This window comes from Alexandromys fortis, unplaced genomic scaffold (assembly GCF_014885135.2).
Source record: "Alexandromys fortis isolate MF-2015 unplaced genomic scaffold, M_Fortis_MF-2015_v1.1 scaffold_57, whole genome shotgun sequence".
Taxonomy (NCBI): Eukaryota; Metazoa; Chordata; class Mammalia; order Rodentia; family Cricetidae; genus Alexandromys; species Alexandromys fortis.
The window spans coordinates 7,424,286-7,449,226 of record NW_026067941.1 but is presented as its reverse complement, the minus strand read 5'-3'; the positions used below and the strand labels follow the sequence as shown (position 1 = coordinate 7,449,226).

The 24,941-nt window shown below is 42.8% G+C and overlaps 1 protein-coding gene across 5 annotated transcripts in view; it reads left to right on the top strand.

Moving 5' to 3' along the window:
• The first annotated feature begins 308 nt into the window (after nt 1–308).
• Hipk2 (homeodomain interacting protein kinase 2) overlaps nt 309–24,941 on the top strand; it is a 193,168-nt gene continuing 168,535 nt past the window's right edge. For 4 of the 5 annotated variants that reach the window (XM_050147932.1, XM_050147931.1, XM_050147929.1 and 1 more), the window contains exon 1: nt 309–467. In XM_050147932.1, coding sequence (XP_050003889.1) covers nt 449–467 — 19 coding nt within the window. In that variant the 5' untranslated portion in view covers nt 309–448. Of the gene's footprint in view, nt 468–3,383; nt 3,476–24,941 lie in introns of those variants that run through there. The other variant, XM_050147930.1, reaches the window with a different exon arrangement.

The window sequence follows — 24,941 nt, the reverse complement described above, 5'->3', positions numbered from 1 at the left end:
CCCGCTCGCGCCCGGCCGCGCCGCCCCGCCCCCGCCCCCTCCCCCTGCTCCTCACGGGCAACTTTTGCCGGCGCCCCCGCCTCACAGCCATGCGGAGCTGAGCTCCGGCCCGGGCCCTGGCCGCCGCAGCCCGCCCCGGCTCCCGCCCTCGCGGACCCGCCCGGCCCTCGGCCTCGGCGCCTTAGCCGCCCCGGGCCGGCCGAGCCCCCCGCGCAGGGCCCGGGCCGCGGCCACGGCGGCGGCGGCGGCGGTGGCGGCGACGCGCCCGCCCGGCCCCCTCCCCCGGCGCCGGCCAAGTGAGGCGGTGATGCGGGCGCTGGCGGCCTGGGCTGAGCCGAGAGCGGAGACACAGGCTCAAGATGGCAGATTCCCACTGAGGCTGAGGGGGCCGAGCTCGCGCGCCGCGTTCCCTTCTCCGTTGCCATGAACCGCGGACACCCCGGCCCCGATGGCCCCCGTGTACGAAGGTAAGGAGCGTCCGGCCCCGATCCCCTGCTTGCTCGGCCGGCCGCGGCCCCCGCAGCTTTGTTCTGCCCGCGGCCCCTCGCCCGGCAGCCCCCGGCCGCAGCCCCGGGCCCTGGCCGCGGGGGCTCGTGACCCTCCCCGGTGCCCCCATCCCGGGCCCAGACGGGACCGGAGCCGGCCTGGAGCAGGATCTTATTTCCAGGGCAGAGAAGGCGGCTGGGGGGTGTGTGCCGGGTGGGCTGTTGCCCAAAGAAAAGAAATGGGGGCGGCGTGTGGGAAAAGACGGATCCGTGACTGCTTTCTGTTTATTTGTGATAAATGAAGGTGATGCGATCCTCCCCCAGTACCTTTAAATGATCTCCTTCCTACTTGTCCGTCCTCTCTGCTCCCTTTTCCAAACATCTCCACTCCCACCCCACACTCCTTTATTCTTTCCGAGCCTCCGATTTTTTAGGGGGGGTGGTGGCGGCGGCGGCTGTGGAATCCGATTGTGAGGGGCCAAGCGGTGAGAGAGGGTAGAGATGAAAAGTCCATTTCAGACCCAGGCAGAACAATGAAATAGGCTCAAAATCTCCCCGCAATTAGCGTGTGGCAGGGAGAATGTAGTTTGGCTTGGGGGGCGAGGGGGGCGAAAGAAGGTTTTCTGGCTCGGCCTGGGTGGATCTGTGTGCTGTGCACCTTCACCTGGCGTTGGCTGATCCCCCCCCCCCCCCCGTTTGACTGTCTTCATAAGAAAGAAAAGGTAAGGCGATACAGCTGCCTCGCACACTCTTTCGGTTCTCTTCAGTCAGTTCCGTCAGCTTGCAGCGAGAAAAATCAAACCCGAATCAACTAAGTTTTTACACTTCTATGTGTTTTTGTGTGCTTGTAGTACGGGGGCTTTTTCAACCAAAGTGTGCCTGAATTTTCAGTTATTTCATCGTGAAAATGTTTCTCTCGTGAAATCATTGAAATAGCAGCCTTTTACATACTTTTTTAGCGTGAATCCATCTGGCTTTCTTTCGGTTTTGTTCAGATATTCGGTGGATGAAATCGCAAATGAGAGGGAAACGGGTTTGCCAGGAACCAAGAGGAGGGGCGAGGGGAGATTGTAATCCTATAAACCCGGGGAACTGTGGGGCCCAGTGAAACTGGGATCTCATTAATAGTTTGATCTCTGTTAGGAGAGGCTGATTTAAAAAAAAAAACTTATCTGAAAAGAAAATCTGTTATTAGTTCCAGGGCTCCAAATGAATTAGGTTTCTGTACGCAATAAAGTTACCAGCCCGACTCTGAATAATGAGGCTGTAAATAACCTATGGACTGTAAATATTTTTTTCCAGAGTCTCTTAGAAACAAAGGGGCTGTTTAGAAAGCAACAGAGAAATGTTATTCCAGGGGCTTTCCTCTTTGATTCTGAAGAACACAAGGTCCATTTAACCGTTCCACAAAACAAAACAAAATTTCTGGTCACTCCACCACATAGAATAGGAGCATGCCAATGGGTATGTGAACACCGTAGGAGAGCCCATGTCGGCCATTCATTGTTCATCTGTTCTAGGGGAGGGGGCTGCAGTCAAAGCTCCCACTGTCTGGAGTGCTAAAATGAAACAGTTTTTTCTTTATTAAGTACCTCCTTGAGACTCCCTCTGCTGGACACTCGGGGTGAGCATTTTAGAAGGAACTTGGCATTGGATTCGCAACTGTGATAGAGGGCTGCTTTTCTTCTTCCAGGGGCTGGTTAGGTGGTTGGAGTGTATTTTGTCAACTTTGTACAAAGCTACCTTAGGGACTGCATTTATCATGTTAATTTCATTTGGAATCCATGAGGAATGTAGGCTACCCCCCGGGAGGGGGGGCATGCAAGCCCTGGTATGGTTGGTCTATGACTTTGTTATTTCAGTGGTTATGTGAGATAAAGAATGACAGGTGTGTAAGGTGCTACAGTGTAGGACTGTGGAGCTCGGGGGTCTCAGTTCGTAGTTTTATTTCCCAACCCTCCTCTATTCCAGGCAACATAATTTGCCACCCCTTCCATCCCTGGGTTATCTTGAATCTTGTCTGTGGATTCTCTTAACTGTTGTTTTGTTTGTAGCTTTTTCTTCTCTGGAGCATCTCTGTACCTCTTCATCACTCTTTTCCTGGTCTTGCTCAGCACTACTCCTCTACAGCCCAGAACCGCTCAGCCCCAAGCTCAGGCCTGCTCTTTTTGTGAGGGACTGTGAGGCCTGCTGCAAGACAGATAAATGACCTCCACAGTCAAGGACTGTGCTCTGGGGACCTGCATTCACTCACAGTGTGTGTGTCCAAGACTACCATGACCTCTCCCTTGACCCGCAGTGACAATCCGTGGATTCAGTGAACCTGATTTTTTTTAATCATATCTCAACCAAACCCAGGGACTGTGCATGTGTGTCGTGCGTGTGTGCATGCTCGCGCGTGCTCTTGCATGTGTGTGTCTTAAACAAGCAAGACTTCTCCTGCAGACTTCTCCGAGAAGAGGGCTTTTGCCCTCTAATAGTTCACATGATTCTTCTCAGAAGTCTAATGACACATGAGACTTTTTAGCTGGAATTTCTCAAATGGAGTGTGACCGGAATACTGAGTGAAGGCTGGAATGTAAAAATTTAGACAGGCATGCTGCTTTTGCAACAAAGCATATTTGATAATACAAATTAATAAGTGGCGAAATGTAGTCAGTCTTCTAGGACTTTCTTGAAGAGTAGGGTTATAAGCAGCATGCCAGTTTTCAGTGGCTTGATACTGATCAAGTTAAACTTCTTGTAAAAAAGGGGGTTTATTTTCTTTAGAAGGTTAAACATTTGCCTTGTGATTATATTTCTCCATCAACTTGCTTACCAAGCCCTTTTCAGTATGCAGTGCAAAGGTCAACCACGAGGGTCTGAATCCCTATGTATCCCTCAATTCCAGGTTAACTATGTCGCACTTACCTGAGATATGGCTTGTTGGTGAGCATGGAGGAAACCAAACCTTTCACATTCAGCTTGTAAACACTGAAGTCCCTCATCAGGTGGGCCACCAAACTGAGTCATCTTCCCTCAAAAGAATTTTATGACGTATCAACTGTAATATCTTGGCCTGTGTTTACATTTTCTGTTTTTAAAGTTAGTAAGTATAGCTATTGTTTTCCTTGTTGCTACATTTGAATAGTGAAGCAAAACTCATTAGTTTTATTCTTGATACTGGACAGGATGGCAGGACATTCAAATCAGAGAAGCTCGAGTTTGGATCAAGCTTATGACCTTGGTATCTTACTTTTCAGAACTTTTAGCCTTTATTGGGTTGTGTGAGGAACCTGATATTTAGTGGAGTTCCAGCCTAGAATAGGCATTTTCCTAGTATGTGTTAAATCCCCCTGTCTTCTGAGTTGCTTACAGGCATGACATCCCCAGAGAAAGTGTAACCCACAAATAGTTTAGAAAATCAGTAATAGCAACATTTCAATTTCAGTTATTCATCTCCTACTGTTCCTTTTGGGAAGCAGCAACAATAAACTCCCCACAGCCATGGAAGAAAGAACCTTTTTTTTCCTCCTCTGTGACCTTTCCAGACTGTCCATGCCTGTCAAGTTTCTGCTGGTTTCAGGTAGAGAATGCCTTTTCCATATTACAAATGTGCACTCAGATCCTAAGACAGACTTGGAGGGGCTGCAGCTGTGTTGCTGGGAAGGCATCCCTAAGAATGAAAGGGAGCCTTTGCCCTTTGCAGGGACCCACTACTATACAAGGTGGCAGGCTGGGTAAGGGGTCCCCAATGGTTATTTACTGGTTCTTCTTAGAGGAGAGCTCCTACTCTGCCACATGCCAGGGTCTGCCTCACTAGGCATTAAATATGAATTTCTTACCAAAGAAAATTGGGGGCTTTATGTAAATTATAGCTGCTTATATTCTTCATATTTTTTAATTCATGCTCCTTCATTTTTTTCTTCCTTTCTCGCATAGAGATCAGTCTTAAGGCTCTACCTTTGAGGTTTGCACGGAACAAAGTAGTGCTGATCAGAGGGTAGGACATTTGTGCATTTTTTATTGTTCTCTGAATGCATGCTTTGCTAGTGCTTTCTGGTAGCCTTAGTATGACGATTCAACCGCTTGGGGTTGCAGTCAAAGGCTGGATTCAGAATAATACTAGCAGACTTTGTGTAACCACTAATAGAGTGTGAACTTGAAAGGCCCAAGCTCATAATAGCTCCATTTCATGTGACAATACCTTGTTGAAGGAGGGGAGAAAAAACCTAGAAAATTGAAAACCCAGAGTACAGGAAGATCTTTATTTTTTCTTTAAAAGAAACTGAGAATGATAGGGGTTGGTGATGGTGATTCTGACTTAGACTGTGATTTGGGTCATGTACTTTCTACACTCTCTGCATGCTGAACTCCCTGTTTGTTCCCTCATTCTGCAGACCACGGTGCATCTTTCATGCTTTCAGTGAGCAAACATTTACAGAGGCTCTGTGTCCAGGGCCTTGTGGCAGGTTCTGTGTTTGGAGAAATGACAAAGACCTGGCCTCTGACCTCTAGGAGTTCAGCAATAGAGGAAGTGAAAGTCAAAATATTTAAAGGTATACAGACTTACTGGGGAGTGTGTCTGACCCAGATGCAATGGTTGCTTGTTTGTTTGCTTTTGTGTATGTCAGTTCTTACACACTTTTGTTTTCTTATGGTGTGAAGGGAAGACTCAACTTCCCTTTTATTTGAAAATGTTTTCTTTAGTTGAACTAAAAGAATTATGTGTGAATTTCAAAGCTTCTCATTACAGATTTCCTTAGAAATTTCTTAAATATTGGCATCTCTTGTATAGAATGCTGTTTTCTCTTTCATTATTTAACTTTTATTGTTCTCACATGCACATGCTACTGGGACATTTTTTGTTTTCTACGTCTAGAGTTGAAGACCGTGCTGTGCCCCTTCCTGGCTTCATGGGCTCACTTGTATTCCAGATAGTCATGTGGTGGGCACTTGCTGGTAGGACACAGACAGAGGAGTCAGACATAGCAGCTTTCGGCAGTCATTTCCCAGGAGCAGGGCTTTCTGGGAAAAGCCTGGCTGTACCCTTACCTTGGGGAATACAGGACCCTGGAGCAACAGCCTCTGAGAAATGATAGTTGCCTCCCTGCCTTCAGCAGAATCTCCAGGGTCAGGGGTAGGGGGATACACTCTTGTCTGATCGTGTATTAGATGACATTTTTTTTTTCTATTCCCCTTATGGCCTCTGAGGAAAGAACACCCCCCTTCTCCTCTGTGACCTTTCCAGAGTGTCCATTGTCACTGAGCTTCTGCTCGTTTCAGGTAGAGACTGCCTCTTCCATAGCAACACTTGTGTGCTGCGTTACAAATGTGCACCCAGATCCTAAGCGATTCTGAGGGGCTGCAGCTGTGTTCCTGGGAAGGCATCACTAAGAATGAACGCAAACCTTTGCCCTGACTTGAAATCTTCCACTCCCTGGTAGCTGTTATCTAGGAAAGAGCATTAGCAGCTCCTTCATTGGTCAGTTCTAATATTCCGTGAATCTGATGGTCCGGAGATCCCTGGACCTGCTGGAAATCTCATCTGCTTTCAGTCAAACTTGTTTTCTGTTACTTTTTTCTCTAAAACCTTTCATATACTTGAAGATAACAACTGTACTCTACTTTTTCACCACAGAACTTGTTTCTTTCTCTGAAACATCTCCTTTCTCTGTTTTGAACTCGCTAGTTTCTCTCTATTAAGAAAAATGCTGCTAATCAAATCTGAGGGCAATTCTTTAATAATATTCTTATTAGTATGAAAAATACAAGAAAAGGAACTTTAGGGCTCTTACTTCCTGGGATACTCCTGGAGGGCCATAATCTTTGTGTGTACCCCCGTTGTAGTTTTGCAATTCCTTAACCCTAGTAGGAACTTTATAAACATACGAAGCATGGACTGTTCTGTTTTTTTTAAACGAAGTCTTTTATTTGTTTTTTAATTTGTTTTTATTAAGCTATATATTTTTCTCCTTCCCCTCCCTTCCTCCCCTCCCCTTTTACCCTCTCCCATGGCCCCCATGCTCCCAATTTACTCAGGAGATCTTGTCTTTTTCCAATTCCCATGTAGATTAGATCCATGTATGTCTCTCTTAGGGTTGACTGTTCTTTTTAATGTCATCTAAGCAATACTTTACAGCCGCCCAGGATCCATGACTTGCTAGTCTTGAGTCTTTTTTATTTTTATTTTTTTGAGATAGGCTCTCACCATATAGCTCTACTTGACCTGGAACTCAATAAGTAGACCAGACTAGCTTGAAACTCACAGAGATCCACTTGCCTTTGCTTCCAGAGCGCTGGAATTAAAGGTATGTGCCACCATGCCTTCCCGTCCACCCCCTGAATATTTCTTATACTCTTGTCTGACATCCTCACCCCCTACCAAGCTGCCACCTTCTGGTCTACTGTCCACCTGATTCCAGCTCTTGGGGCCTTTCTTAACTGCGTGCTGCAGAGCACACAGAACGCAGAGCATATAAAGCATCATAACTTGCACTGCACTTTACTGAAGAAAAGAGTGCACAGTGTCTTTATGTTCCTGTGTAATATTAGTTCACCCAGGTTAGAAAGGACGGTGTGTCAGATTCTTGATGGATTCTGAGTCAGCGAAAGCCATACCTGTTTTACCAGTCAGTGAGCCTGGTGTTTATGAGAGTGGTTACAAGGCCAACTTACAGAGTATCCTCCCTCCCTCTTGACAGTCTGGAGCCAGCAGAATGGACACAGATATAATGGACAGCCATTGCCTCTGGGTCATTTTCAGATGGATGACTCTGTTCTTAAAAAAAAGTTAGGGAAATCATTACCAAAACAAAACAAAACAAATTAGCAAACCTTCACAACTGAAAATTAATTTTGTGGTCTCACTTATTTGTGAACATAATACCAAACAGATTTGTAGTGATTTAGGTAGTATTCTGGTTTAACAATTCTTGCCTAACTACTTTTGCTCTAGTACATTCTGATCAATTAAGTGCCATGTTTAAAGAGAATTAAGACGGATTGACTCTTTTGTGTGTGCTAATGTGCAGACATTATAAAATCCTCTGTCACAGAAAGAATGCCATCTAATACATAATAGAACAAGGGCATTCCCTCCCCTGCTGGTTCTGTCCATCTGCAGTGAGAACTCACTGTGAAGCTTCATAATGTGGTCTGAAGAAAGCACTTCTGTACAGTTACACATCACATCTTGATTTAAAAGGCGTATCTGTGAAAACTGGGCATTTCCCTCCATACCAATATTTCCTGTTCAATCTGTGAAGTATTCTTCAATTATAAAGTGACTTTTCCAAGGGTTTGTCAAAATCTGCCATGCCAGTCCTGTGTAGAACTTTGCCATCATCCTATTAAAGAAGTCCATATTTTTTTTTTTGTGGTTTTTGTACCTACAGCCTGTAAAAAAAAAAAAAATCACATGATAAAGATTCAGGAAACTGTTTTGTTGCTAGTTGTGGAAGGTTCCCTCAGACCCCCATCCCAAATAAAGAACTTACAGTGCTCTGACAAAAACAAGATTGTAAATTCCTGGGATTCTGCAGAAAGACAGTGAGTTTACCCTTCACATCCTGTGTACCTGCATCCAGTCATTAAAATCCACACTGAGAGCAGGGACTTCAGACGGGAAGGAAGTTTCAGAAAATCTGAGTGAAAGGGCACATAAGAATGCATACATGTAGTCAGCTTCAGTCTGGACTGTTTATATCTGCAGCCACAGCCTGGAATGATTACTGTTACTCATTAAGTATGACCTGCACCGTAAGGAAATGATTAATTGATATTCATTATATTCTGCTTACTGAGATGGGGAGGCTTTCTAATGTATTACAGAAATGAAAATCCTCAACATAAAGTTTCATTTGGTTATACCATGACTTATTCTGAAAAGGATTTAAGATCACATAAAGGGTTAAGTTTCTGTAGAGAAGAAAATTAATTTATGTAGATCAGTTTCTTGGATCAGCCTATTTCAAGGGAAGTTGGGTAAATGAAGTAGTCCTTTATAAAGACAACAGAAACAGCCAAAGCTCTTGTGCTGGCTTAACAAGGTGAATGAGCAGAGTGTATAATGGGATTCATTTGCAAAGTAATTTTTGCTTGGCTGGAGTGGTAAGCACAAAATAGACCAGCAGATGAGGACAGTAAGTGTTTTGGATCAGTTGTCAAAGGTTTAAAAGGGGTTCCAAATCAAGAGACATTTTATGGTGTGCAGAAGGGTATCACAATGATACTTGAACCAGGTAATTTTTAGTGGCCTGGATGTAATAGGAGGAGGGAGGGAACTTGGGAGAGCTTGCCAGGGAGCTGGGTACTGTGGTAGGAGGTGTGAATACTCTGGAGTTGGGCCGGGCATCTGGGTTGCCTAGGAGTACATTCAGAGAGAGTATTTGTCAGTGGTGTCTGGCCCAGTGGTTCAAGAAGTTTTTGTTCTGTTTTGTTTCCTTCCTGTATCTCTGGCAGGGATCTAAGATCAGGAGACTAGCTGGTTTGGACAAAACATTTTTTTTTCTATTCCTTTAAGAATCTTTATTTTTGTAGGCTCCTTACATTGTACAGGGCTTTCTTAGACCATAGTACAACCTGGTAGGGCCTTTGTGAGTTAGTGTTCCACCTCTGACATGTGTCCAGATCAATGAAGAGGCTGCAGAGGCCTCTTACTAGGGAGGCCAAGGTAGGGGTGGGGTGCGGAGAAGCCCATAACAGCCTAGAATGCTGCGGACAGCTTCACTGGACTGTACTGCTAGGCATAGCCCCAGTGTCTAGGTTCCTAGGATTCACCAGAGCCCACAGCCTGTTGTCTCCAACCTATGGGCAGCTACTGACTTCTGGCCTCTTGGGCTGCCTGAAAGCCTGCAGTATTACACAGAGGCCAGCACCTAAAGGGTGTGTTTTTCTTTCCTCTAGGAGAGCAAGGCCACAGTGCCCTCAGCTCTAGAATTTTCAGTTTTCTGTTAGGAACTCATCCCTTATGTTTCCCTGAACAAGTTTGCAGCTTGTCACTATGAGCTTCTTAGTAAAAGCAGAAAATCACAGGCAAAGGCCTAGTACAATCATGATTAGTTTCACAGAACCTCAAAGTACTTTTAAGCCATTAAGCAACTTTTAAAACAATTTTGCCTTCCTAAGGTTCAGTTTTGAGTCATTCTTGCCCTTTGACATGGCCACAAACTTGAGACTTGCCACTGCTTTCAGTAACAACACATGGGATCTGTGAGTACACTTGCAGTGGTGTTGGTTTTGACCTGTCTTGGAGGAATTTCCGTCCTGCTGAGTGACTTCTGGACACAGACTTTAACACTGATAAAAGCACACCAAAGGACAGACTTACATTAGCAGAATCCTGGGGCAAGTTCATTACAAGACCCCATTCTGCCTTTCTGGTTGGTGAGTCCAAGCTGCAAACATCCTACCTCCTCTTGGGACCTGGGGTATCCCAAGGATGCCTGTTGCGCCTTTGAATACACACCCGCAGATCCTGGAAAGGCTTGAGATCGATCTTCAGGTGCCCTGAAGCCATGGGGATATGGGAAACAGCAGGTGCTCAGCCTATGGATGGGCACACACCTTGACTCCAGGGCCTCCTCAGCCACGGTGTGGGATGGCTAGGCTCTTTGAATCTTGCCGAAAGGGGAAAAGTAGGGGCCTACCTTGCTAGTATGAGGTTACCTTGTGTTTCAAACAATTCAGAAATGAAGACTACTTGAAATATTTTCTTGTTGCACAAATGACAGCTGTTAATTGTGTCATCTCCTATTCTGTTGTCATCCTCTCCCCTCCCTTCTTCTATCCATCTCATACTTGCAGTTGCTTTGAAAACACGGGAGTCATGATACTGACCCATGGCCTGTGAATTGCTAAGGTTGCTCCAATAGTTCCTCCCACCAGTGAAGCTTCATGGAAGACCTAGAAATCTGATAGCTACTCTGTTGTATAAGTTTTGGCCCCTAGCTCCTGGAGCCTCCCCTCCTGCTCATGCTTGACAGCATCTCTCCTCTCCACTTTAACTGCTTATTATCTACCCACAGGGCCTCTCTGCCTACCTATTTATTTTTCTGACTCTTTGCATCTTGGGCATGTTTGTGCCTTCTAAGGGATGTCATGGAACTCTGCGAAGTGTATCTATGTGAGGCACTATTTTGGAGGACTACCAGTCACCTAGAGGGCTTGCCAAAACTGTGACCCAACCCCTAGAGTTTCTCATTTGTGAAGTCTGTGGTAGGCCCCAGTTGCATTTCCCGTGGAAAGTTATTGTTTTGGAGAAATGCATTCTTAATGAAGAGCCAGTACATTTAAAGTCAGATAGCTATTTTGATGAAGGCTTTCTTAGATGTTTGGGGGAGAGACTTGACATTAGTATGACTGGCAGGCCACGAGAAGCTCAGGAATGTGCAGAGGCTGCCTCTGTTCCCTCACAAATCTTCCCGTCTCCTCTGGCAGGTCAGCAAGTGCAGGAGTTACTTCCTCTGGACCTTCCACAGCTGGCTAGTCTGTAGTGGTGCAGTTTGGCCCTAGGACCCTGGAACAGACTGGACAGTTATCATTTACACTGTAACATATTATTATTAGCTAACATTTAAGAGCTCTGTTATTTTCTCCCATTTATGGAAGGGGAAATTGAAGCTTAGCAATATTTAATAATGTATTCAAAGCCTTCTGACCAGTCATAGTAGAGCCAGAGCTTAAACCTGTATACACCTGACTCCAGCCTGCTCTTGTCTTGACATGCAGGCTGCCCTCCTTCTCACAGGGCTGTTAGAATGGCCCAGACAACACACAACAAGGGCTTAGGATCCTTCTTAAAAAGAGACAACTTAAGCTGAGACCATTGGTGCTGGATTGTTATTCTCCCTAACATAAATGTTCATCACCAAGCCAGACAAGGTACTGATGGTAAAGCAGTGTGGAGTAGCTGGTGTGGAGGAGGGTGTGGTATGGGGCAGCCAGGCCACGAGCCTACTTTGAGCAAGGAGATGAGTTTTGAAAAGACTTACCAAGCCTGTGAGGTTGCCTGTTGCATTGTGAGACTTCACTGCTTCCCCATGGCATTTCTTCAGGGTTGACTGGACTGTTAGTATGCTGTACAGACAACACGGGAAGGCGAGGCAGGCCACCCTGAAAGACAGGGTCAACCCCAGCAGTCTAGAGCCAACTGATGCTTTTTATCATCAAGTTGTGGCTGTGTAGTGGAGACTTACCTACCCTTGTAGATAATGAAGTGGAATTTATAAATATGTTGGTTCTTCTCCAGATATAAATGACTTTTGTTTCAGCCAAAGTCTGAGTATTTTAAAATTGCAGATGCAGATGTATGTTGCTTTCCTTGAAAGATAACGTGGCAGGCATAGAATTCAGGCCTGAAAGGAAATAGTTAACCCAGTGCAAAAACAAATCATACCACTCACTTCATTTAGTATGACTTTTTGTTTGTTTGGAACACCTCTCTACGTAGCCTATAACTATGTACTGGCCTCAAACTCTCTGTGTAACAAAGGCTGGCCTAGATCTCAAGGTCCTTCTGCCTTAGCCTCCCAAGTGCTGGGATTATAGGCTTATGTTGTCACATTATAAGTGTGTTATGCACATGTGCACACATATGCATGTATGCATGTGCTTGGGGATGTTGCTTGGGATCAAACCCAGGGCCTTCCACATTTTCAGCAAATGATCTGCCAGTGAGATACAGCCCTAGCTGGCCCCTAGCAGGCCATAGGACATCTCTATCTGTGGAACAGAATAGTTGAGCCAGACTTCAGACTCTGCTGCCTGAGAGTGTTTAACAAATGATGGAGAAGGAGCCTCAACATGGGGAGAGGAAAGTCTGTTAGACAAATGGAATGGTACAGAATGACAAGTTGCATCATTTTATAACACATTCTTTTTTAAAAAATATATTTATTGAGTATACAATATTCTGTATTGAATATTGTATACTCAATATTCTGTCTGTGTGTATGCCTGAAGGCCAGAAGAGGGCACCAGACCTCATTACAGATGGTTGTGAGCCACCATGTGGTTGCTGGGAATTGAACTCAGGACCTCTGGAAGAGCATCCAGTGCTCTTAACCACTGAGCCATCTCTCCAGCCCCTTTACAACACATTCTTATAAATCTTATGTGATTAAAACATGAGATTCAACTGAAGTCAACTATGCACAATCAGCACGCTGTGTTTGAGGGGCCTAGTGGACAGCATTGTGCCAAATGGATAGAAGTCTTTCCTGGTGCAGCTTGTGTTATAGTGAGTGAAAGTGGATAATCATTTGGGGTTTTGTTTTGAGCTTGAAGGAAATAGAAGTGGACATTTATTAAATCCTTGGAAAGGCTGAAATTTCTAAGATTAGAATCTATAGATGAAATCACAAGAAAATATCATTAATATTGTCAGAGTAAACATTCCCCAAATGTTAAGATTATTTCTGGCTTTGCCATCATGAATTATTCCTCAGAATAATTCTCTGTAACATTAAAGTTTATCTGAATTTTAAGATCTGTTGTCCAAATTATGTTTACCAGGTCAAGGGATTTGAATGTATATCATATTTTAGACATATACCACCAGATTAACTTCTTCCTCAAAGTCCTTTCAAGCTAAACAAATCAAAGTACCTGGATAAAGATTTAAGTGATCCCTTCTATTTATTGTGGAAGTAAAGGAGTACCTGGATGCGCTTGGGCCTGGACCCTGCTCCCTAATTTTTTTCCTCTTGAGTGACATGTCAGTCCCAGACTTTCAGTTTTGCTTCATTGTGTCAGTGACTTTCAAAGTACCATCAGTACTTGGACTTTTTTTTTCTTTTTTTTTTTTTTTGAGCTCTGGAGTCACGAAGACAACAGTTTACTTGACATCTCAATATAGAGATCTCATAGGCTCAACTTTAACACATCTAAAGAAAAAGTCTTGGTCGCCCTGTGAGGTATACTCTAGTGTTCCATGCTTTGTTTCCACATGGTACCTTCCACACAGCAGCTTATTTCAGAAACACTGGAGTCTTCCATGCCTTTGTTTACTTTGTATTTAATCTATCACCACTTTTTATTGATATTTTTTGCTTCCTTAGTGTAGCCATTCTCATTATTAGCTGTAGTTATGTTCTGTGAACCCTGAATTTGTGAACAGTGAGCCATTATTGGTAAGGAAAATATAGAGATAATTTTCTATGAGTTTTTGGTCCTATTTTCATCATTTGACCACTACATGGCATCAATAACATCTGTGTAATGATGTTATATGTTAGTACATATTATGTGTTCATAAATTTGTTTAACAATGTTTTTATATGTTTCTGCTTACAGACAACCTAATCTTTTTTTTAAAATTATTTTTACTGAGCTCTACATTTTTCTCTGCTTTCCTCCCTGCCTCTCCCCTCCCCTTCAACCCTCTGCCATGGTCTCCATGCTCCCAATTTACTCAAATCTTGACAGACAACCTAATCTCTCTCTCTCTCTCTCTCTCTCTCTCTCTCTCTCTCTCTCTCTCTCTCTCTCTCTGTGTGTGTGTGTGTGTGTAAGAGGGGTAAGGAAGAGGAATGCATATATATGTGGTCATGTGTATGCCATGGCTCCTGTATGGTCAGAGGCCAACTTTGTGGAGTTGGTTCTCTCCTACCACCTTTACATGGGTTACAGGAATTGAACTCAGGTTACCAGGGTTTGTGACAACTGCTTTATCTTCTGTCTTTCTGTTGACAAAGATTGAACTCAACAGCCCACAGTGCTATCACAGAAGCCCAAATGAGCTTATCATTTGGCTTGTTTTTTTCTCATAAGGAATGCCACAGCTTTCTTTTACCTTGGAGCTCATATGAGCATCACAGCACAGTGCTTAGAACCTCAGCCATTTTAAACAGCAAAATTGCCAAATAAAACACACACACACACACATACTCTCATACACACAAAGACAAAAACATAAAGCATCAAATATATGGTATTTAGGACACCCTTGTTCATGGTGTAAGAGTTGCAATAAGAAGGCAGAGCATCTCTTTGCTGAGCTTCAGCTAGGCACACATATGAAGGCAGCATGACCACCCAGCTGTTCTGCTCTCACAGGGGAATGACAGAAAGTACCTTGAGTATTAATTTGGGGTTTGCAAATGAGTTAGGTGAGTAGATGAATTCACAGCACAGAATCCTGAGTAAGGAAGGTGAACTGTGAATTGTGAACCCAGGTCTCTCCACTGTCATATCTCCCTGGGGCTGGCAAACTCTCTATAAAGGTCCAGATAATATATCTCTTGGACTTTGAGCCACATTGTGTGTACCATAGTAGCTCAGCTCTGTAGTTGCCATGTGGAAGCAACATAGACTGTATACTGGACAGGTTGGGCTATATTCTATTTACAAAAGTAAACTTTGTGCTGCATTGGGTATCAGGCTGGACCTACATTAGCCCATTGTACCCTGTCATGTGTGTGTGTGTGTGTGTGTGTGTGTACATGTGTACGTGCCTGTGGTAGACATGAAAGGTTGATGTCAGGTGCCTTCCTCAACAATTCTATTTTTTGAGACAAGGTCTTTCCACAGAACTCACTGATTTTCAGACTGGACTGGCTAGTGATCCCCAAGTTCTGCCTATTTCAGTTTCTCCAGCACTGTGATGCACCACTGTACCCATTTTATGTGGGTGCTGGGAATGAATTTAGGTTCTCATGATTGTGCCGCAGGCCCTTTACAGTCAGTCATCTCCCCAGCCCCATGATTTGGTCTTCTAAATTGGCTCCTCATTGCCATTCTTTTTTTTTTTTTTTTTTTTTTTAAGATTTGTTTTGTTTTGTTTTGTTTTGAAACAGGGTCTCTTTACATAGCCCTGGCTGGCTTTAAGCACACTGCCTGCCTCTGTCTCCCAAAAGCTGGGATTAAAGTCATGTGCCACCATACCCCTTTCATGCCCATTCTTGAGTGTCTCCAGCATGTCCCACAGTGATATTAGGTGTACATTAGTCACTCTGTCATTCAGACATGCAAGTGCTTCCCTTCCATGTGCAGTACAGTCCCAGATTCTGAAGAAGAGAGGCCGTAGCGTTCTGATTGTTTCTCCTTTGGTGCCAGCGTCCCTCTAGTTGTCAGACCCTGACTCTTGCTCTGCAAGGAGTGCCTGTTGAGCTCCTACTCACTCCGCAGTCAGAGTCCAAATGTCACTTCCTACATTCCCTGGCCCTCACTGTCAATCACATGCTGATTTCCAAAGCAGAGCACCCTGTTTTGCTTTCTTTTTGTTTGTTTTTTATTCATAGCATGTAAAGTTTTCATGTGTCATTGATTTGGGTGACCCAGTTTTCCACATTCCTACAGGAGGTTGCAAGATCTACTAGGAGAGGGATACATATGTGGCAGTCTCTGTGGTCTTCACCATATTACAAGTACACACTGTTGGTGGGAATCTTGAAGCTTTATTTAACTCCTTTAAAACACTGTGTGGTATAGAACACTAGAAAATAAGCAAGCCGTATACAACACATGTTCCCGTCCTGCTACCACAGATTCCGTCATGCTTTTTACATCCATGCTTTCTGGTTATTACGATTACACTTTTCAGGTCTTTCTCTATAAATAGGAATGTGAAGTTTTATTTTTAGATAAAATAATGTTAATCATTTCAAACTTTGCTTTTTTTCTGCTAACTTTATGTTTCAGTGAAGCTTATCTTTTTAAAAAAGATTTATTTATTTTATGTATACAGTGTTCTGTCTGTATGTATACTTGCCTGATCTCATTACAAATAGGAATTGAACTCAGAACCTCAGGAAGAGCAGCCAGTGCTCTTAGCTACTGAGCTATCTCTCCAGCCCCAGTGAAGCTTATCTTATTTAATAATTTATTCTTACTGTATTTCCATAATTGAAATGTCTTTTGAATCTGATACACTGAAATCAGCATTCACTATAGGATATTGTCCTGTGTCTGGTTGTGAACTTCCTTATAATCCCTTAGTTCTGCACAGTCTCCTGTTAAAGAGCACAGCAATTGCTGGGTAGATCCTTGCACCTGCTCAGTGAGCAGGATGAGTCTCTTGTAGAGGGGGTGAGCTTCTTTCTTTATTCCCTAATTAACTATGCACAAGGTTTTGTTAGATTCAAGCTGACTAGAGCACACCAGAGCTGGTTTTGTAGTTTTGCTCTGAAAAGACCCACAATTGGCAATGACATGGTTGTACCATATTATGCTCACAAGTAATACATTAAAGTATGTATTTCCGTGAGACATCACCCACATTGTCTGATGTTAAGCTTTTGGAGCTTTGTTGGAAGTGAGATATAACATTTCAATTTAATTTCAATTCATATTTATCATAAATAAGATTGTGTATGTTTTCATATATTTAACTGGCATTTTATGTTTTGAACTTTACACATTTTCTCAATATTTTGTTATCTTTTATTCTTTATTTTTAATTGTTCTCTATATGTTGTCTTTGAAATGAATTGTAAAAGCTTTTCTAGTTGGTTGTAATGTTTAGCTCATTGGAAATCTCTTTAATGTAATCAAATTTATCTCTTATAAAATTACTTTTGTATTTTGAGTTAGACTTTTTCCTGTGTATTATTTTTAGTTCCTTTCAAGTATTATTTAAATCTGATTTTTTTTCCATTTATATGTTAGTTTGTTTTTTAAACTAGGAAAGTATATGTCCTGAGGTTTGAATGTGGCTTTATATTTTTCCAGTACTCAGCTGTCCCAACACCATTGTTTAAAAGTTTATGTTTCTTGCCATGGTATCATATTGTCATAAGATATCTGTAAGTTTGGGGTTCTACTTTTGGACTCTGTTTCCACTGACTGGTGATTATTGAAGCCTGTGGTTTTCAATGTCTGGAAAGACTCATTCTCTTTCATTGTGCTTCCTCTTCAGAGTAGCCCTGGCTCCTCCCTGTGTGTGTTTTTCCGTTAAAACTTTAGAATCAACATAGTCTGATTCCAGGAAAAAGTAAGCCTGTGAACCTTTCCATTGGGATCATATTCAATTCAGAAAGTACTTAGGAGGACCAATATCTTTCTGAAGTGAGTCTTCCCAGCTAATGCCATTTTCCCCATGGATTCTTTCCTGTGTATGTTAATAATTTTGAAAGTTTTATTTTAATAGCCTATGTAACTTTCAATCTGCTTTTTGCAAATAATGAATTTCTTATTCTAATTGGTTATTTGCATAGCTAGACTGTTGATTTCTTTGTACGTTTTTGACAGCTTTTTTGAGATTCACACAAGTCACCTATGTAAAGTATATGGTTAAATGAATTTTAGTATATGCATAGGACTGTGTGTCCATAACTACTTAGAAATTTTACATTTTTCTCATCCCCAAAAGGAGCTCTGTACTCATCAGCAGTCATTCTCCTTTCACCCTCCTCCTCCTGGGGACTATTGATCTGCTTGGTGTTCTAGACATTTCTTATAATAGAGTTATAAAATGTGTGGTCTCTTGCAGCTGGCTCCTTTGACTTAGCATAATGTTCTTGGGCATCACCCATGTTGTAGCATGTGTTTGCATCTTATGCTAGCTCTTCTTGTGTGTAATATCTCATGTGTGGAGCTGCCACCCCCACCCCGATTCTTTATATATTAGTTCTCACTTGTAATCCACATGGTGAGATTTCATAAGGGTAGAGAACAGGCTTTTAATTCTAAAACCACAATGCTGACACAGTGCCTGGCAAATATTTGGTATTTAATAAATACTTATTGAGTCAGTGATTGGATTTGTTATGTTTCTAGGCCAACTCTACTTCTTAAAGTTAAAATATATTTTAGAGCATATAAATTAATTTCTGTTTTTCTCTAAGCAAAACATAATTAGAGGGAGGGTTGTTTTTCTCCTCTGGGAAAGTCATGTGTTATATCCAGCAGCCTGGCAAAAGTAATTTTGTGTGATGTATGGTTTGTGATAATCAACATTACTTTTTCTTATATTAAAACAAATGACTGTGAGTTGCTGATACATATGTCTGAGAGTCTCATTATCTTTTCAGAGGATGGTTTTCTCCTAGACTGTGGGTACTGAACAAGTTGCTTGCAAAATAAAAACAAAAACAAAACAAAAAAAAAACCCCAAAACAAAAAACCAAAAGTGAGAAACTGGGTAAAGGTGTTGTTCTGGGGTTAGGAATAGGGAGTGTTGAATGAGCTTGACCAGCTGTATGCATTTCAGAAGTCCTAGGATTACCAGGGACTGTGTTCCAAAGCTTTTTCTACAATTTTTTCCCTAAATTTATTTTGTAAGGTGGTTATAGAAAAAATGTGATGCCAGTTAAGATTTGGGTGTGAAGCTAGTCTTAAAGAACATCCAGAGGGGCCAAGAGATGGCTCAGCAGTTAAGAGCACTGGCTGCACTACTAGAAGACCCAGGTTCTGGTTTCAGCAGCTTTCTGGCAGTTCACAACCACCTGTACCCTCAGACCGGGGGACCTGGTGCCCTCTCCTGGCTTGCATGCACACATGCAGGCTAACCCCCCCACACCCCCCTCTCAAAATAAAGACTAAAGAACATAAGAGATCATAACTGAAATACATGTATTTTGTAAGAAAGAGAAATAGCTAAATATAAAAAATGTTTTAAAAATACAAACGTTTCAAGGAAGATGTTTTGATTAGATTAAAAGATATACAATGTTAGATTCTTATATTTTTATATTTATATTTAGATTCTTATATTCTATTCTGTTTCAAAAATATCTGAGTGTAAACATGATTATTTCTCATTAGATATGTTTGCATTGGGATAGGAAAGAGAGGGAAAGAGGGAAGGGAAGGAAGAAGAGAGATTGATTAATTGATCATTCATTCATTGATTATCTGAGACAAATTGATTTCCCTGAAGTGTCTTGAAGGCCTGAGAGTTGAGAAAAGTAAAACATGATTCATGCATTTACTGTAAGAAAATACTTGTCTGAAAGTAACAAGGAGAGAAGTAATATTTGAAGGTCAGATAGATAAAAGGATTACCTGTGGGTCTAACTTGAACCAAGGGTTTGAAAGCCACAGGAAGCATATCTCATCAGACCAGAACTGGGGCATCATGCTGAAATCTCTTAGCAGCAGCCCCGAGGACAAGGGTATTTTGGTCTTGGAGGTGTTCAAGATGAATGAGCACCTTTGGGTGCATAAAGTAGCTGGTGGGCTAGGTGACCTCTACAGATCACTTGAGGGGACAGCCTCCTCAAATATTTCCCCACCAGGAAGACAGAAAGAAGTGAGAAAAGAGTCATGGCTCCCTTGTTGGTTAGGCATATCTTTTTAGAGACCAGTAGGGTGTAGAAAACTGTTCTAGGGTGGTAGAAAACTGTTCTGTTTTGGCTTTTTTGTACTGTGTATTGGACTAGTGGTTGGGGTGCTTTTAACTTTAAGGGACAGAAACCATACTCAGAGTCTTAACATAAAGGAAAGCTCACTGTCCTACTACCAAGATGTTGTGATGTGGTCAATTCTGGAGTTAGTTATAAAGAACTAGTATGGACTGGCAAGATGTCTCAGTAGGTAAAAGCACTTGCAAACTTATGACCCGAATACAGTTCCTGGAACTCATAAAGGAGAGAACCAGCTTCACAGAATTCTTTTCTGATTTCCATTTGTCTGTCCTTATACATATTTTACACACACACACACACACACACACACACACACACACACACACAATAATAATAGTGATGCTGATGATGATAATAATGTTTGTTTTTTGTGATGTCTCCTGACTGGCCTGGAACTCAACTATGTAGGCCAGACCAGCCTCAGACTCACAGAGTTCTGCTTGCCTCTGCCTCCTTAGTGCTAGTATTAAAGGCACGTACCACCATATCTGGCCATAGTAATAAAATTTTTTATAAAGAACGAACAAACAAACAAAAACCACCAAAATTCTTTCCAATCTACTTCACCATCCAAGATGTGCTTTGGAGATAGCTGCTGCCATTCGGGTGTCTCCAAACTCAATGTCCGTATGAAAGAGACAGTAGTTCTTGCTAGTTAGGCCTTTTTACCATCAAGAACACCTTTTCTAGATGGCCCTGCAGACCTTCCTTATCACATGTCAGTCCTAAGTCAGGTGATAACAGCAAAGGCAGTGAGTTCAAACCAATCAGACTGTGTATCCACAATGCTGGGAGCACCTGTCTGATCAGAGTGATCCCCACAGCCAACTGCTCTTGCATAGGTGGGGATGCCTGTGTGCTTTGACTACATCACCCATGTGCATCATTCATTTCTAGTCAAAGAACCATAGACTTCCACGTGATTGTAAGAAACTCTCATCTGTGTTTTCTGTCTAGGGCAGTGAGAGTGTTTGGTCCCCTCTGGTTCTAGAGCTCCATTATTGTTTTTCTCCTCTACACCTTTGCCTTTCCCCCCAGTAGCTGGCTTTATTTATTTATTTATTTATTGGTTTTTCGAGACAGGGTTTCTCTGTAGCTTTGGAGCCTGTCCTGGAACTCCCTTTGTAGACCAGGCTGGCCTCGAATGTTTTTTTTTTGTTTTGTTTTGTTTTAATTGTCATAGAGTCTTGCTTTGTGAGTTGGCATGACTTCAAACTTGAGAGGCTTCTATTAAGCCTTCCAAGTGTGGGGTTATAGATGTGCACTACTATAACTGGCTCATTTTTAGAAAAATTTAAGTTTCTTGTTTCTTTGTTAGTTTCTTCAGTGTTGGGAATCTAACCTGGTAGACAACTTATCTGCTACTGAACTTCAGCCCCAGCCCTTTCAGTAATCCAGGAATAGCTGAGCAGCTATAGATTTTATTAGCATGCACCCTTCCCATGTGTCTGTACATGCGTGCACACATACATTCTGTATGTACACTCTGACCTGACTCTTTTGATGGAGCTGTTTTTCTTGCTCTACACATAGATCTCTCCTTTCCTTCTGATAGCTGTGATCATGTTGTGAGAGAGTGTGTCTGAAGAGTGCAGGTCTAGCTCTTTTCTCACTACTTCACAAAACAGTCAAACATAGCCAGCTGCGCTCTCCACTGACACAGAATTGTTCTTGACTTGTCTGTTTCCCTGACACTAAGCTAGATATTTGCAGATCATCTACTACTTGTGCACCTTCTGTCATTGGAGACTTAGATAAAATAATTAACATTCTTCAAATAGTTCTGCAGTTAAGGGATGAGGGCCTGAAGGACAGGTTCTCCTTTTTCTTTGTCTTCAGTCCTGACAGCTTAACAGTATTGTCCCCCAATTCTGTTTCTAAGGGTGTCTCTTGGGCAAACATGGATTTTTTTTTTAAATCCTGGATACCTCAAATATCAGGTATCCTGAATTACCCCAGAGAGCAGCCTAGGGCCTTGAGCTTTCCCCTGATCTCTCAGTTTCCATGTCTGGCTCCTGTGTGGCTCCTGCCTTTTAAGTCAGGTGGAAGCCCCACAGGTGAGGCTGTTGCACCCCTTGTCTTTGGTTATTCTGTGCAACCTTTAGTCTAGGAAAAGTGCCAGTCTTCCTTTCCAAGAATCATATCTCCCTAAATGGGGCAATCTGCTTTAAATGCCTTTTCCACTGGCGCCTTCCCCATTCCACAGTTGGCATAGTTAAAGGGACAGGTGCACTTGTATTTTTTAAGCTATTTGTAGTGCACTGGATTACGGTAGGTGGCCCAGTGCCTATTGGGGTAGTATACATGTTACACATGTGTACAGATAACCAGTTCTCCACACTGCAAAGTCATCCAACAAGAATTAAAGAGTCAATAGGTCTCCAGAAGCTTTACTCTTGCATTTCCTACATGTCCAACATGCTTCACTTCCCACCCCCTTCCTCTCTTCCTCCATCATTTGTCCATCCATCTGTCTCTTTCTAAGCAAGTGGGCTATGATGATACATAAAGCTTTATCTACCTTTTTACATGCTGTGTTGAAATATATTCTCTTTATGGTACCAGGTGGGGATTTTCTCTATTACATATGACATTGGGTATCTTTCCATACCCTTGTTTCTCCCCCTCTGGCACTTGTGCTGTGGCCTGTACCATGTTGTATTCATTCTTAGAGTTGGTGCTGTTCTCAGTAAACAGAATGACATTTAGGAATCTCCAGTGATTACTGTCCTCCATGATTACAGTACAGCTGCCTGGCCAGCCCCTTCCATTGAGCTCTTGGGAACCTGGCTTTTTCTTACCCACCACTCAACTTCAGCCAGTCTTTTTCAAGGGCATTCTGCTACCTCTGCTGCCCTCTGCTCCACAAAGGCCAGCTAACTCCTGTTACTTCACTTTCAGGAGCCAGTTTCTGAACTGCATCAAGGCACACTGTCTGTGGATTCCTGTGGCTAGTTCAGCTGGGAATAAGCTAGTGAACCCATGGTGCCTTCTTGAGTCACTTTTAAAGAGTCACAGAAGAGCCTTGGGACATTTGCATACCTGTGCATTCCGAGCCAAGAGGCTACCCTTGGAGTTGGTTTCCTGGTAGCGAGGACAACTTGGGCTTATTTCTTCCTGTTTGTCACATAAGTCCACTCTGAGATGAGGTCTGATGTCCATAGCTCCAGCTGATAGCAGTTCAGGACAAGTGTGGGAAGTTTAGGAGTGAAATTGGAACTTTGGAAGGAAAGCAGCTGCCTTGCAGGACAGGTGCCTCAGCATAGTATTGTTTGATTGTCTTCTGCTGCCTTTGATGGAGTGGCAGAAAGCAGGACATTCTTCCTGAAGCTGACAGTGGGAAATACTGCCCTCAAAGGGAAAAGAAGTCTTTAGTTCTGAGCACTGAGGGAGCAATAGGGACAATGGGCCCAAACCCAAGAAGTGCACTTCCCTGCTTTCAGGAAGAGTTTGGTTTTCAGTTTCTTGGAAGGATATAGGCCTGACATGGTGCAGAGGGAGGGAGCCGGGTGGGGAAGTTCCATGCAGACACCACAAGTAATGAGTAAGCATGAGCTAGAGGTGGAACAGCTGGGGGAGGGTTGCCGAGTCTAGCAGCCGGGGGTGGCTAGACTGTTAAAGTGCATGATTTTATTTACCATGAATAAGGGAGTTTGAAAAAGAACTCTGCTATATTACATCTGTGATTTTGTTTTTTGTATATCTAGGTGGGTGTTCTCTAGCAAGAGGAAGGTAGACATTAAGTGGTGGTGCCTGGCCTCTGAAGTGCAGTGACACCTGGGAGATGAAGCGGGCAGCTTGGAGTTCAGTTATTGTTCAGCCACAGGCATATCTGTACATGTGATTGCATATGTGCCTAGTGTGTCTCATTAAGAAGAAGAAAGGCTGCCAGACCTTGTGATACATGCTTTTAATCCTAGCACAGGACACAGAAGCAGTCAAGGAAGTCTGTGACTTTGAGGCCACCCTGGTCTATATAGTGAGTTCCAGGCTAGCAGGGACTACGTAGCAAGAACTTGTCTCAGAAAGAGAAGAAAGCCAGGTAAATAAGTCAATTGTTGGTGACGTCTGAGCCAATTGCAATTACAGATGGAAAGTAATTTTCTAATCCTGAGAGGATATGGCGTATATTATGAAATGGAGCAGTCAAGCTGCTCTGCCCAGGCTGCCTGCTTTCCTTCTTTCTTCCTTCCCTCACTTCTTCTCTTCCCTTCCAACCTTCTCTTTGAATTCTTTGATAGAAGAGTAAGAGCTTTTTGCAAGTAATATTTTTCAGAGATGAACTTTTTAGGTTCCCACCTCCATGACTCTGGGTAGAATCTGGAGAAAGGCATCTCTGAGGTGCCTTCTGAGGAGGACTCCAGCTCCTGCAGGCCTTCTCCAGGCCTTCATTGCTCCTGTTTTTATCTCTCAAAGCATTGTTTTGTAGCGGCACATAGTGATGAAAGAAATCAATATACGTGAGTTGGTTCAGCATTCCTGCGTTTGTTCATCCATCCAGCCTTCAAAGAAGAAAACACTCCCTGAAGGCTCTACCCTTTCTCTTCTGCCTCCTTAGAGAGGAGACTTGAGTCACATGCCCAGCCTGGCATTTAGGAGAAAAATCAGAATAAATACAAATTGAAGTTGGGAGAGAAAAGAATCCCAGACACACAAACTGTAAGGATGTTTAGCTGAGCTTCCCATTTTCTCTGAGCTTCATAGCATTAGAGATAAAAGGCCAAGTGGTCAGTACTGTCAGTTCTACTTTTAGAGAAGACACACCAGTCATTTAAGAAAAGTGAGGGGCCGGAGAGATAGCTCAGCAATTAAGAACACTGGTTGCTCCAGAGGACCCAGGTTCAGTTTCCAGCATCCACATGGCAGCTCACAACCTTCTGTAACCCAGTTCCAGGGGATATGACACCCTCTTCTGGCCTCTGAGGGTGGTGATGCATATAGCGCACAGACATTTGTACAGACATGAACTAAAACAAATTATAAAAAAGAGAGAGCTAGGATTTCTTCTTTTTTTTTTTGTATTAAAGAAGGACTTTTATTATCACCAGTAAATGTTTATACATCACTAAAGAAAGAAGAGCAAAAGTTTATAGTCTTATGTTTTCTTATAGTAAAAAACATTATTTTTGGTATCTGTGATGCCTATTTTTATTTTTTTGCACTTAAAAAA